We start from the raw sequence: 15,923 nt of genomic DNA on the forward strand, positions 1-15,923 counted from the left end.
TCGAGTTGAAACATCTTGAGGCAAATCAAAATCGCGCCCTTATTCTAATTACTAAACAGCCGATCTCCGTTCAAGTTCAAGAAGTCGAGGGGTTAATTCGGCAATGTATCACCGGTACAACAACAAAAGCAAACCGAGGTCACCAAAAGTGTAAGTTTAAAAGTGTAGTGGCAAGTTCGAAGTAAATTTCGCCTATATAAATTGGAAACAAGAAGTGAAACGGTCTGACCCGAAACAAATAAACGAAATATTAATACGACTAATTTAATCCGAAAATGTTGCAGAAAACATACCTAAAAGCCGTCGATTCCCCTCAATACCACTCCACATTGCCTTAAAGAGGCCAAGCTTTCTGCTGTAAGAATCAGGGGCCTCATGAATCTGTTTTTATTATATCGGCAACCATGCTGCATGGCTGATATTCGAGACTCAGTAAAAGTTGTCACACAACCGTACGAGCAGCCCAGTCACGCTTTCACTGCTTTCGCGAAAATGTTCAACATTTCGCAATTACAAGTTTAAAGTAGTAACAGTAGATTGAAATGCGCTTTTTAAAGCCGTCCTATCCAGGAGCAATTATTTCTTGTTGTTGAATGGCTTTTAGTTGTAGCTACAGTCGGGGAAGGGGGGGGGGGGTACTCCCGGAAATTTCGAATATCTGTATGCCGTGGAAGTGGTCTCTAGCTCTTAACGCCAACACTGAAACACCAGATGATCCTCGAAGTATCACAGGGATCACTAAGCAAAATAATTTTGAGTTTAGCTCCGCTGAGTCAGATACCTGTTGGCGCGCATATTGCATTGACCGTGGACAGGTGGAAAAACAGTTAAACCGGAAAAGCCTGTTGCACATTGTAATTCAGCGTTGTCCAACACGCAATCGGTCTGGTTGTAATGCTAATCGTATTTGATAGAATCTCAAGTTTTCTTTCGACACATACTCACGTACTGGGGTAGTGACATACTACTAGATGGGCGTGGCCGGGGGCCACGAGTCAAGTCAGTCAACTCGCAAAGCTCAACCGAGAAGAGTAATAGTGAACCACTGGTGGAAGGACTGCAGATTGTCCCTACGCCTTACCCTAATAGTCCTCTGTGTTATTCTAATGAACTGATGCTGTTACAATGATACTATTTAGCTTTGTGAACATGCTAATGGGCAGGGGTTTCTTTTGCAATTTAGTCAGACATCGCTCTTTGTTTATTTCTGCTGGAAGCCTCGTTCTCTGAAGGAGACTTGAGGTCATTTTGTAAAGAGGTACGAACACTGCGACCTTAACATCAGTGCCAGTATCAACGGGTGTGACCGAGGAAGCGTCTGCTGATGTTTCCATAGCTGGTAACCATGCACGACAGGGTGTATTAATGCCTTCAAGGCAGCTGCATTCGTATCTTTCATAGGCTGTCTACTTTAGAGAGGCACTTGTCACTGGAGAAATGTACTTAGTCCCTGGAGAGACATTCCCTTATGGACTTAGCCAAAATGTGCTACAAACCCTGCTTGGAGCAAGCGTTGGCGCTTAACTCAAAGCCACAGTAGGTCACCAAGAAGTCCTTGTTGCTTTAAAAGAGGGTTGGGCTCTCAGGGCAGTCAATGACAAGCAGCAATCGTATCTCATGGCAAAATCCCGCGTTGGTCAAACGACAGGCCGAAAGCTTGACGCCGAAATGGTGGCGCGGGAGATGCGCAGGGCCCGGGACCCTTATAATATTCGTCTTTTTCAGGTGCTAGTTTTTCTCTCACAAAGTGACGCTCTGCGCCAAAGTGATCCTGATGAGATGCATGTTCAGGCATCTGAAGAGGAGAGCAATTTTAGTCAGGTAAAGGAAATTGTAGAAATAGTTCAGCTCCAGCATCCTTTGGTATACGACCAGCAAGACCCCTGTGCCTTGGCGATGGAGGGTGACCTAAAGAACCTGAAACTGCCTATGCTACGGTGCGGGTGCGAAGACATGGGATTAGATATACCTCTCCCATTCGTGCGCGGAATAGCTCCATACTCAGCGCTTGTGAAGTATTTTACTAACAACTGCACTTGCCGGAAGTATTCTTGGAAACTGTCGATGTTTAACTTCTTCGGTATTGAGCAAACATCTCTTGCCGGGGGGGGGGAGGATCGTCAAATTTTTGTAGAGAGGGAGTGGGAGTAGAGGAGGGAGATCCTTTAGAGGAAAAACTAATGGCCGAATCGTCTCAACCTCGTTCCCAGCGAATTTGGGAACAAGAGGGTGGTAAGATGAGAGACTCTGGGAACGAGGTTGGAATCGTCACCCTTTCCAAATTCGCTGCAGCGATTAATTTGCCTTTATCAACTTAGAAACAGATGATCTAACGTACTTTTTCCGACACTGCGCGCAGGCGCAGCGCAACAGTGCCCTAACAAACTAATCACTCTAGAAAATCTGAAAACATAGATCTCGCGAACAGCTTACTTTCCTTAAAATAGTTTTTCACAAAGAACTACTTATTAATGATTCTTTTATACTGCAAAAGAAAACCTTTACCATTAGCATGTTCATAAAGCTAAATAGTATCATTGTAACAGCATCAGTTCATTAGAATAACACAGAGGACTATTAGGGTAAGGCGTAGGGACAATCTGCAGTCCTTCCACCAGTGGTTCACTATCACTCTTCTCGGTTGAGCTTTGCGAGTTGACTGACTTGACTCGTGGCTCCCGGCCACGCCCATCTAGTAGTATGTCACTACCCCAGTACGTGAGTATGTGTCGAAAGAAAACTTGAGATTCTATCAAATACGATTAGCATTACAACCAGACCGATTGCGTGTTGGACAACGCTGAATTACAATGTGCAACAGGCTTTTCCGGTTTAACTGTTTTTCCACCTGTCCACGGTCAATGCAATATGCGCGCCAACAGGTATCTGACTCAGCGGAGCTAAACTCAAAATTATTTTGCTTAGTGATCCCTGTGATACTTCGAGGATCATCTGGTGTTTCAGTGTTGGCGTTAAGAGCTAGAGACCACTTCCACGGCATACAGATATTCGAAATTTCCGGGAGTACCCCCCCCCCCCTTCCCCGACTGTAGCTACAACTAAAAGCCATTCAACAACAAGAAATAATTGCTCCTGGATAGGACGGCTTTAAAAAGCGCATTTCAATCTACTGTTACTACTTTAAACTTGTAATTGCGAAATGTTGAACATTTTCGCGAAAGCAGTGAAAGCGTGACTGGGCTGCTCGTACGGTTGTGTGACAACTTTTACTGAGTCTCGAATATCAGCCATGCAGCATGGTTGCCGATATAATAAAAACAGATTCATGAGGCCCCTGATTCTTACAGCAGAAAGCTTGGCCTCTTTAAGGCAATGTGGAGTGGTATTGAGGGGAATCGACGGCTTTTAGGTATGTTTTCTGCAACATTTTCGGATTAAATTAGTCGTATTAATATTTCGTTTATTTGTTTCGGGTCAGACCGTTTCACTTCTTGTTTCCAATTTATATAGGCGAAATTTACTTCGAACTTGCCACTACACTTTTAAACTTACACTTTTGGTGACCTCGGTTTGCTTTTGTTGTTGTACCGGTGATACATTGCCGAATTAACCCCTCGACTTCTTGAACTTGAACGGAGATCGGCTGTTTAGTAATTAGAATAAGGGCGCGATTTTGATTTGCCTCAAGATGTTTCAACTCGATTAATTTACAGTCCTTTAACGTCCTTAATGCTAAACAGCATTCCAAGTTGACCCATTATTGTGTCTTGACGAACTCAAAGCGTTTTGGTGAATCGAAAACATCGAGGTTCCAGGAAACCTCTGTGCGTTTGTTATGAGAACCATTCACAGTGTTGTTTACATTAAGAAATACACGGGATGACAAACTAGACATGACGGCGGACAGGAAATTAAGCAAAGTTAACGCGCTATGTTTTGATCGAAAACGTCTAAAAACAGTTTTTATGTAGTGGACATTATGAGGACATTATGTTTCTACTGATAGCAGTGAATTGCTTAATTGATTGAATTGATTGATTAATGATAGCCTTTTACTTTCGCTTTTGGAATTGATTTGTCTATTGTTCGTGTATAATTGTTGTGTTATTTGCGCCCAACACATTGACATAGATTTTCGTTTTTCTCAAAGGGAAATACTGCGAGTTCGAGCATGAAACTTGGCATGGTATATGTTTAATAATGATATTTTAAGGCTGTAAAGTAAAATAATCGGAAAGTGAGGTACCAGGTGCATTTTTATGCTGTTAAACATGACCAATATTTTGTCGTTATTTTTCACACGCTTCATAGGTGTTTTTAAAATGGTTTGGAAAACCACTATATCAACATATCTGAGATTAGTTTAAAACGAGGAATAAATTAGAGTGGTTGTTCCACATTTGTGTGAAGTTTGAAGTCAATTTAGTTTATTTTAAGACTTTAGCAGCGCTTCGTCCTCGCACCTTATTTCGGTCATTTTATTACACGAAAAACCGCACTTTGACCGCGCTTTCAAATTTTCGCGCATTTCTGAAAAATAAAAATTCGCTGGAACCTTATAATATGATTTTTAGAATTAGGTCACCTAAGGGTATCTTTGGGCAAAATATGAGCGATTTGCCAAATGGGTCGTTGACCGGCGTTTCTCGATCCTAACAGTCAGCCATTCTTAAGTTACCATTACCATTACAGACCTCACTGTTCCCTTGTGAAAATAGACGCCTCCACACAGGCTATGTTTTGAACAAATCATATAGTTTTGATTACCTCATGTTTGAACATGATGAACAGAGGTTACTTTGTTTAAGGAAATCAAATGTTCATAACCACATGGTCATTGATATAGAGCAAAGTAAGGAGAGGATCAAAAAACAATCAACCAATCAAGTTATGAAATACCTGTACTAGTTGCAACTTATAACAACTGTATAAGTTGTGTGAATCTGATTTAAAATGTACAGAAACAGAACTCAACTCATAATTAAATTTATGCTGATCATATGTAGACTACCAATAGTTCCTCTTTCACTTAGTCCATCAAGCGAGACCATGAATAGACTGCAAGGAAAAAATGGTCGTGTTAAATCCTTGGGTCGAGAAGCGCTTCTTGCCCCCAGGATTTCACCCAGCCATTTTTTCTTGCGGTTCTTATTTGCGTCACACTCGACAGACGAGGCAAGACCAATTAGAGAGGGACTACCCATAGTCTAGATGAAATGATAACTTTGGAACTATGGTGTAGAAAAAACTGCATGTAGTTAAATAAATAGCAATTTAATGAAAGCTAGTTCATTACCTGGGATATTTTTGTTGAATCTGTTGTAGTATCTTCTAAAACTGCTTGAAGGACTGCATTTGCTATCTGTTCTGCCTTGCTGAGATCCCCATCTTTGATTGCATTATTAAAGTCGCTGTCATTTGCTGTTATACGTTTGCTGATTTGATCTGGTCTCAAGAGCTCTGGAAATGGTTCAACCTACAGGAATATTCATGTGCAATATGTGACAACATACCGGAGCTGGTTGTTAAAAGTGGCAACCTGTCATTTAATATGCATGTAATGTGATGCAAGAGTTAATAATAATCAAGGATATACTGTACCTGCACAGAGAAATGAACTCTTGGAGCGGACACGCCATTTTTATCAGTCACTGTGACATCGAACTTCACAGTATAATTCCAAGACAGCTTTCCAGATGGCAGCGATGAGTTAACATCGCTACTAGAGCCGTAGTACAACAGCCCATGCAGACCATTCTGTAGTTGATATCGAAACAAGTAAGACAGGGGGGTGCTCTCACTTTCCCAGTCACTACAGCTCAGGTTAAAAACAGTCTTCAGTGAGGTACCATTTGATGGAGTGATGGAACATGTTCCCCCTATAGGTGGTGATGCAGTGGAGATATTGTGAGCACTCATTCCTTGTTGACCGTCCGTAGTTTTAACAAACACTGCCAGCCGGTAGTACTTTCCGCCATCAAGGGAGTCCTCTTTGATTACAATACTGCTAGAATCGAGGGATGTAGTTGTGATAAGTTTCAAATCTCGTATTTTCCTCCAAACAGTGTCATTATTTGTGGCAGATGGGAATTGTTCATAAAGTATCCATTGGTACGCAGATATTTTGGAGCACTGCGCTCCATAGCACTGTGACTGGATACTTAGTTTAACTGATGGACTGATTTTAGGTTCACAATTTATTATACATCTGAAAATCAAGTGAAAATAAATATTATGTCACGAAAAATGCATTTGAACAGCTGTTATTCTAGGAAGGAGGACAGACCTATCATATGAAACAAACAAACAATCTTTGAGTAACTGCACTTGTTTATTTCATGGCTATCTGAAAATAAGCGATTCTTTCTTCTCATGGATGTCATGCTATTCTAACATTAGCATCAAGAATCTTGTCGGTTAATGGCAAAAGAAGTTTTAAGGAAAAGAAGAAATAAGAACTAAAAAGTACTGAACTGAACCACTGTACCAACTGCATCCAGAACCAGTGACAAGCATTGGTTTGGGACCACTAGTAACCCGTGCAGAATTTAAAAAAAAAAAAAAAAAAAGTAAAATAACTGAAAAATCTATTAATGCCCTGTGTATGTCTCTTGTGTCTTCTGAAGCACGTGCTGTTAATTAATGCACTGCTCTCAGGTGTACTGGCATTTTAATAAATTAATGTTTTATTAATTATTAAATTCTGTTTATTTCTTGAATATTAGGTAATTTATCCAACTATGCTCCAATTGGACTTAATAGCCACTTAAGTTATTTTGTTTGGTGTGAGGTCGTGGTGTTATCAGCTGGACATCTGCCACTACCTGTACCATGTAATAATGCAGAGAATAGAATCAACATTATAGTTCCTTGAGCAGTCAGTGTAAACTGCAGACTACGGACTGCAGACTGCAAACTGCAGACCAGAGGTCAAAGGCAGACTGCAGACCAGGGGGCTAATGGCAGGGTTTATAAACAATGAAACAACTTTCATACCGTTGAGATATTTGAGGCGGATCTCCTTTTACCAAGTGTATAACTTGATGATCACTTGAGCTGCGATAATCTTTTGCCACCACCAGTTTAACTACCAAGGTCGTCAGGTCCTGGAACATGGAAGAGGCAGTATTGAGTGTAACTTCAAGTCCAGAATCATTCCCAATGTAATGAACATTTGACTGGTTTATTCCTGTGAAGGAGTCGCTTGCTGCTGTCTGCAGACCAGAATAGTTGCCTTTGATCTCACCATAATGCCAGGTGAAGTTCATACCGGAGTGGTTCCCTAGTCCAACAACCGGGTCATAGGAAAGTGATGCATTCATCGTGATGTTTTTGTTTCGTCCTCGGATTATTTCGGCACCACCATAGATGATAGCTATGAGGTTCGGTTTTCTTTGGATGGGCTTTCCATCTAAACACCATCAAATAACAACTTTCATTAGTTTACACATATCATATGTATTGTATCAAACATAAAGACACATAAACCTGTATTGTAAACAAGGCACCAGAGTCAAGATCTAGCTATTGCAGCCTGCAAATTTCTTGAAAACAGAAAAAAGAGAAATTCAAAAAGCAAATTTTTCGACTTACATAATTGAAACAATTATCTAAGAAAAGAAAATTAAAAACAAAATACAGACAAGCAAGAAGGCAACAATATCCACTTTCAATTTAGGCTGTGTTGATAAGTATTACTCAGAAAATAATTCTGCAGGTACACTTGGAAATTTTACCGGGGACTTCTATCTCTCATGGTACTTTTTGCGAACAAAAAATCGAGAGGATATCAGCAATGCTTTCTCTAATAAATTGTTGTTCTACATCATGGATTGAGTTAAAAGTTGTAGAAGTCAAATTTGAGGGTGAAAAATTGAGTTTTAAAGTATCATCCATCAATGTTTTGGAGCATACATTGCTTTCGTGATACCGGCAATACTCATACAATCATTAAGTTCGATAAAACTAGACAATGAGGAGACAGAAGAACACTTAACAGAAAAAAGCCTTGAAATATTATGAGAGAGGATATCGAAGGATGGGAAGTGAGTCTTATTATCATTAGCAACATTAATTTTGGCTGGACTTTTAATAAAATCCCTTGCAATCACTTGCCACACATACGCCACTGGCTCAAGCACCTCTTTTTGATTGCCTCCTTTACTAGACTCTTCGCATTTTTGACCAAAGACTCTTAATAGATCCCAAATTAATTGTTTTTAGGATTTCAGAAAATTCCAAACCAGATAATTAAAAACATTTATTTAGTTTTTACCTTTTTAATATAGCCAGGTTCTTCAAAAAGTGTCTGATGTAACATGAAACCATTATAAGAGTTTAATTGTTAACAATTGTGTCACGCCATACTCAAAACAGCAAACAATTATTAACCAATAGGGCAAAAAATGTAACGGAAAATTCCAATAACTACACAGAATGACAGAATAACTATCAAGGATTATTTTGATACCTCACTTAACATATTCACTTAACTGTATGACTTCCTATGCCAGATTTCACAAGGCTAGGTAGTTGGGTGACAAATCACTTAAAAGCATGTCACTGAATCTCATTGTTCCTGAACTTGAGCTGGTTTTGTCCACTCAAAACCATCAAAGGAATAGTTATTTGGCCTTCCTGCTGCTCTTAAATTGTTAACATCTGCCTCCTCTGCTTCTTCATTCTCAATAATGGCATTTCTCAAATCAATCTGGCTCCCAAGGCGTCATTGTTACTTTGGAATACTTTGATGTCAGATTTCAAGCCATCGTCCAGAATAGTGACAGAGAGTTTTTTTTTTTTTTTTTTGAGATCCTGGCGAACGATCACAATCCAGCACATCTGGCACCTAGGGTACTAGAATAGCAAAGTTTCCATCCATATAGTAAAGTGTTTCTTGATCACTATACCTCACAGACCTCCTGCTCATGTTCACAAGTGGACTTTAAATCGTGTCTTGTTGACAGAAGCAAAAATTTTGGAAAAAAAACTGAACGAAAATAGCTCTTATCTGACCAAAATGGTGCCTGCATGTGTATATTTGAGAAATGGTTATTAAGGGGGAGACTGCTGACTATGGGAAGTGCAGACTACTCTACTGTCCGATATATCGGACACTGGGCTCTAAGTAAATGTCTAGTAAATGTTTTAGTTACTAATAACGCTAGAGATTATCACTGGAGCAGCAGATGACAAAGCACTGCCAACAGATGTAACTTGGCATCTACTCTGCAGATACGACTGAAACCAACTAACTGACGTGGTATCAAGACCAAGAGATCTCAGTTTCTTGATTATATTAATAGCTGGTGGTCCATCGTGTAAAAGGCCTTGAATAAGTCAAGGAAAAGTGCCCCTAACAGTTCCCTGTCCTCCATATTTGAAAGAATTTCATCCGCAAAATGCATGAGCGTAATCCCAGTTGATAGTTTAGGCCTGAAGCCAAACTGTTTTGGTGTAATGAGCTCATGTTCATTCAAATAGGTGTATACAGTTGTTTATGTACAGCCCGGGGGGAGGGGAGAGGTACTACCTGATATGAGCTATATAGGTATGTGCAGTCCCAAAGGGCATGTTTTTTCTAGTCGTTTTGGTCATAAATAGGGTATCGATTTGGCCATTTTGGTCGGAAATCGGGTATGGTGTTTGCACTCTGGCCTTGAATCGAGTAAGTTTTTTTTTTATATATAAAGCTGTTTTTTCATCATTATCGATAAGACCATCAACAAAAACACTTAATAAATTATGTTTAGAGCAATTATGCCAGCCGCAACGGCCATAAATCAGGTATCAGATTTTTGGTCAGGTCATAAATAGGGTACGGAAAATCGCAGATTTTGGTCATAAATAGGGTAAGGGTTTTGGGAAGCGGGTCTCACACCCCCGCCCAATTTTTTCTGGGAGTACCCCCGGGGATGTACAGCCTTTGCGAGAATCAGTGTTGGTAAGACTGTGATTAGGTCTATAAATATTTAGGTCACACCTGTCCCCAGATTTGAGGAGAGCTGACACTTTACCACATTTCCATAGTGAAGGAAAAGTACTTGAAGACAAAGATTGACTAAACAGGTCGACAAGACTTCTGAAGCGTCTTTCATTAGACGAGCACTAATGTTGTCAAGAACAATTGCTTTAATACTCAGGCAGTGAGGCCTGGGTTTAAATTTCGGCTTTTTTTTTTTTTTTTTTTTGCGCGTTCAGTCACAAATCGCCGTCTGGTCTCTCAAGCTCATGCGTCATCATCATCGTGCGTACAACATATGGAATTTAAATTTTTTCTCGTCGTCGTGAAAATTTAGCACGGATTCCATGATTTCTAGGGCGATGAAATCAGTACAAACGAACACACCGTTCGCGGTAGACCAACACTAAAGGACGTTAAACGTTTTCGGAACGGGTCGGTCTGCAAGCCTTACGAGAGATCAATTTACGAACAAACATTTTGAGTGAATTTATCAAGAATCATGTTATACCAAAGGAGCTATCAACCGGGGCTATCAACTCTTCAACTTGATAAAAAGCATCTTCAGAGGCGTCATCGTATTTTTAGACTTGACCGTGAACCAAGTAGAATCACGAACTCATTCTGAACAACAAGAGCAGAAAAGTTAGAGAATTTGTTTACGAATGTATCTGTTCGAGTACACCTAAGTAAAACGCTCTGAGAAACTTCGTAAAGTATAACAAAGTTAAAATCTCGATCTATTTTCTATTTTCTCGATCTGTTATTTTCTTGTAACAGAGTTATGTGTCTTTACAAGAATGAAACCCATGTAGCGAATTATTGTACATTTTGCACTGTCACGCAATCCTGACGCAACAACAACAAAAATATTCGAAACAGAATTGTATGTCAAGTGCATATGTATCTTAAATTACCATTACAATGGTCACTCATCCTTATTAGGTGGCCGCTTTCATCTTATGTGGAATTCCTCTCTCTGTCAAATTTTCAATGTCTTTGTTCGAAATATCGCCAAATGGTCTTGACGTCATTGCTCTTGACTTTGTTTGTTGTGGTCATTCTTGTCAGATAAAGCAGGCTTCGTGATTGGTCAAAAATAGAGAGGGAAACGATTTTTATTGGCTATTTGCAACTGTTTTCTGTCAGCAGGTAGATTTTAGTATTTCAACATAGACTGCAAATTAAATGAGTAGTGCTTTCTTTGATATTAACCAGAATCGAAGTTCGCAGAGAAAATATTTCCATGCAATTAACAAAAGTTTTCTTTGGATTGACTGTTTGTAGTTCACTGAGATCTCATAAAGATCTCGCGGCATTTCAATATCTGGTCTTAGTGCTTATATTACACACAAGACTTTATTCAGAGGTTAAAAAATAAAATACTTATCATATTTAGTTATGTTAAGCTAGGAATGGTGGACATTGTTATATTTCGATGCAATTAAAGTGACCAAAATAAGATAATTCAAAAACAATTACCAACCTGTTGGTGATGCTGAAGATGGAGATGAAACAGTGCTTCCACCGTTACTTGATGCTTGAGGCCATGCGTAAAAAGATGGAGGCCATTGTGGCATTGACTCATTGAACATTGGAATCGCAGTTTTATTTACTGTAATTAATAAAACGAAAGCACTTATCAATGATACTATGATCCGTCAGTTAACTCTCCCTACACTGCTCTTTATTGGGGTTGAAGCCCAGCAGAGAGAAAAGCGAGTCCAGGATAACTTGCATGCACACGATCAGGGTGGACATCAGAGAGTCGTTTTGATATCACGGCGCTAGGATTTAAATTGAAAACAAATTGCTGCTGTATAGCACTTTAAATTGAGTTGCATTCGACAAAGTTGGTTATTCCATGCAGCTAGTACTCAAATTATTACTTGTAATATTTTCATTGAAATTGTAATTTTTTCTTTAGCAAGAATGGGCACAAATAAAGATTGATTATTATTATTTACAAAAAGTGCTTAATTGTGGTATTTTTAGAGAAGTCTCGGGAAATTTGCGACTGATGAAGGGGTTTTTGCCAAAACGTCTCTAAAAATACCACACATAAGCACTTCCTGTAAACTTTATCGAATGCACTAGAATTTAAACGATTTAAATTGCTCGTTCAAATGACGAATTCAACATGTTCAGTTACGTGGCGTGAAGCACTCGACTTGAATGCGAGAAACATTAGCGCAAATCGTGTCCAGGACACGAGAAAGGGCAAGGAAAAGGACAGCTCCGGAGGTTTCCAAATTTTCGTTGAAAAACGGGAGTGAAAATGGAGTCGGTATTGTTGGGACAGACGTCGGGATTCGTTTTGAGCGTGCATCCTCTATAACGCACTTCACTTCCAAAATGCCCTGTTTAAGACATAACTGACGTACATCTTTATGGAGCACTCCAATAAAAACGAAAAACCCTCAGGAATATTAATTTGGGTGTTTCAGCAACCGAATCTGTAAGCCGGCAGGACATAACGAAGCTAAATGTAAGATTAGCATTTCTTCCACCTTCATTATATCACTGCTTATAACCCCTCTGCCGTCATGCTAAATGGCCGTTTTTACACTGAGGACGCATTATCCATCTGAACGAACTTGGGCAAACATTTATAGTTCGTCTGGTAATGCGTCTCTAATATTAAGACGGGCTCAAGAAGTATTATGCACGTCGTTCAAGACGAATTTCAAAGGATAGTTTGTTGCGTTCGACTACAGGAGAACGCATACTAATCGGGTCATTCCCGCGGGTTTATGTTCCGCGATTTTTTGTGATGCCACATGATTTCAGGGTTTGGACGCCATTTTGGACTGACTTTGTGGCACGCATGGCCTCGGTCTAATGTGAGGCCTCGCATTGAGTAATAGTGAGGTCTTACATGAAGTGCTACCCGTACATTTCTATGTGCTTTTCTTCGTTCGTCGTTCTACGTAGGAATCGTCGCAGTTTTCCCCAAGGTTAGTGAAGTTGTGTTGATTTATTCGAACTATTACTAGCTTAAATGCCTAAAGGCACTCATCTAAGCACCAGAAAGCTGTGTAGTGCTGTATTTTCTCCGAAATTGCGTGGGCAACATATCGATTTGTGATCTGTGTCGCCCTTCAGGAGTCAGCTGCTTTTCTCGGCGATTCAACTTCTCTGTGAGAATGAAGTTGCAAGGCTCAACCGTAATAGCTCGAAGAACTCAACACAGCTTCATTTACCATGGGAAAGATAGCCAACATTCCAACGTAGCACAGCAAACGACGAAAAGGAAATGGCAATGCACACCACTCAATTTTCACTGCAGTAAGCCGGGTGTAAGCTTGCATGTAAACTTAAGTGAAAAACGTCCATGTTTGGAAATAAAGTTTCATGTACTGTTATTCTTTTCTATAGTTATACACAGTACTTAACCTTACTAAACGATGCGCCGGCTAGAGTAATGTGACATGTGATGCCAATAAAGGACACAAGAGTTGAACAATACCCCGAAGAATACACAACTTGGAAAACCCTGTAGGGGGAATGACATAAATGGGCTTCAGTATGCGCTGCTGTCAAGGGTATGCTTTTCCAGCAGCCTGCTTTCGGTATAGGAATCAGGATCTGGCAAAACAGTCGGAGATTTTGAAATAAAAAAATTGAGTTTCTGATTTTTTTTATTAAATATAGTATGAAATATTATTTAGTATGAAATATTAATAGAGAAGGTATTTCCGGTACTCGGCCTACAATCAGATGTCCAAATACTAACTAAATATCCGCTGCTACAACCCAAAAATGTCATGTTCCTAGCAACACATCCCATTGACAAATTGCTAGAGTACCCCTTTCCTCTCCCCAGGTATCGAACGCACTTCACTAATCTCTGATTACTACTAATCTAGACGGATAATGCGTCTTGTGCCCATCTTTATACTAGAGACGCATAACCAGACGAACTACAAATGTTTGCCCAAGTTCGTCCAGACGGATAATGCGTCTTACGTCTTAAAAGGGATCTTTGTTCAAATTATCATTCTGTGAATATCAAAATATTGATGTGTGTTACCCCCTTGATGAATATTGCTAAAATCGGATGCTTCTAGGCTGGCGAACAGCACACTATTTCTGATGAGATCCCTGTGTTGCCAGGCAGATTTTGTCAGCCAGTCGCGATGATTTTGAGCGTGAGTGTTTCCAGCGCTGTCTGCGTACATGACTTCGATACGCCCCTGTTGCTTCGAGTTGGTTCAGACCACGTATTCGCATATTGATTATGCCAAATTCAAACTTATTTGTAGCTGGAAACATTCCAGGTAATATTTATCAAGGTTATGAACGATTCAGGGACATAGGACGGCGTTGTTGTGTAGATCAGATTCTTGCTGAACGAGATCGACATTATCTTGATGCTCTTGAAAGTAAATCAGTCTCTGAATTATCTGCTCACTGTGGCTTGCTGGTTTAATGAGACTGAAAACGCATCCGCTGAGTATATTTTCTGTCTGAAGTTATTGTTATTGTTTTTCTGAAGTACAAATCGCGGAGAAATATTATTTGGATTCATTTAGCAGATTTACTGTTCCAAGTTATCATTGTAATTTTAGACTAAGAGTGGTTACTCTTTCCCTTACTCAGTTGAGTGTAACACGAGAAAAAGCGCGAGAAAGAAATAGCTGTGCGAAATGCCAGGGGTGAAAGGCGTGCTTCTCGTCCCCAGGATTTTGCGCGGCCATTTCTCTTGAATTTTCGCGTCACGCTCGACAAGGGATAATAATAATAATAATAATAATAATAATAATAATAATAATAATAATAATAATAATAATAATATCACTTTATTTAAGTGTCGATGTATTTAGCACTAATGTGCTAATTGGGGACACTGTAAATAAATAAACAAATATTTCAAATATAACATAAACTATTAAGAATCCCAACTGGTGGGAGGCTGACCAGTTGGCTATTTACACAACGCGGTTGAGGAGTTGAACTCGGGGCTACCGAGAACAACTCCAGATAGCGGTAGGGCGGAGGATTTGAACCAGGGACCTCCAGATTTCAAATCCAGCGCCCTAAACCACTTGGCCACGCCGCCTCCCTAAACTCATATTGTTATTAAGAACAATTCGCGAAGATCACATATTTGTATCGACTCAGTGGATTTATTGTTTGAAGTTCTAAAAATGAGTGTATGCCATTCGTTATGATGTAGTAAGTATTGCCTTCGGGGAGAATCCCATATAAAAAGGACAGGGTGCCGGTCGGACCTTTTGATCAGCACCCCTAGCTAAGAGGTACTAAAATCCTCTTTTGTGGGCGTGGCTTTTTTCACCCCTAAGAGGTACCAATTCTAAAACAACACATTATCTCCTGTGATTTATTTTTTCGGCTCAATACCCTAAAAGGTACCGCAAAAGCTCCCGCTGTAGACTTTTCAAGGCTGAACACCCTAAGAGCTGCCAAAACAGCGTTTTTAATCCCTAAAATTACGACGAGCACCTCCGTTCTTTTTTTATGGGAGTCCCCCCCCCCCCGGGTATTACCCAGTATCTACTTGCAGCATTTAACGTGCAATCTGTAACCTCTCTGTTTTCGCAGTCTTATTTAAGAGTATTAGCACAAAGGAAGTAGCACACGCGACCGATAATTTTATGATGATATTGAGTTCAAGGCCTTTTGTACAGTTTGGTGGAAATTATAGCTCCTTCAGATGTGCTTGGGAAAAGACTTTTGTCCATGTCATTACTGTTTTTCTATGCTTGCATTTCCAACGTTGAATTTGTGAAAGGGTTTGTGCACAAACCTTTGAAGACAGTTTATTTTGGCATACACGAATTTGATCCGTGCGACATAATAACTTTACCATGTCCGTATTAGGGAATAAATGTTATTACAGTTATCAGCGGTTTGAAATACAAACGAGGCGAAAGGTACTCTCATCGACAACGAGTATGCGTCATCACAGTGTCAACATGTTGTGGACTCACGAGGCGCAGCCTCGTGAGTCCACAACAAATTTTGACTTTGAAAACAA

General features: G+C 39.9%; 1 protein-coding gene across 1 annotated transcript in view; it reads right to left on the minus strand.

The window, feature by feature from the left end:
• LOC145488540 (polycystin-1-like protein 2) overlaps window positions 1-11,605 on the minus strand; it is a 36,496-nt gene extending 24,891 nt beyond the window's left edge. Inside the window, exons 1-4 of the mRNA XM_081467426.1 lie at window positions 11,409-11,605; window positions 6,958-7,372; window positions 5,563-6,169; window positions 5,258-5,437 (exon numbers count right to left, since the gene is read on the minus strand). Of these exons, the coding sequence (XP_081323552.1) occupies window positions 5,258-5,437; window positions 5,563-6,169; window positions 6,958-7,372; window positions 11,409-11,517 (1,311 nt within the window). The 5' untranslated portion in view covers window positions 11,518-11,605. The remainder of the gene's footprint in view (window positions 1-5,257; window positions 5,438-5,562; window positions 6,170-6,957; window positions 7,373-11,408) is intronic.
• Window positions 11,606-15,923: the final 4,318 nt, after the last annotated feature.

The sequence above is a fragment of the Orbicella franksi genome, chromosome 5, assembly GCF_964199315.1.
Source record: "Orbicella franksi chromosome 5, jaOrbFran1.1, whole genome shotgun sequence".
Classification (NCBI taxonomy): Eukaryota; Metazoa; Cnidaria; class Anthozoa; order Scleractinia; family Merulinidae; genus Orbicella; species Orbicella franksi.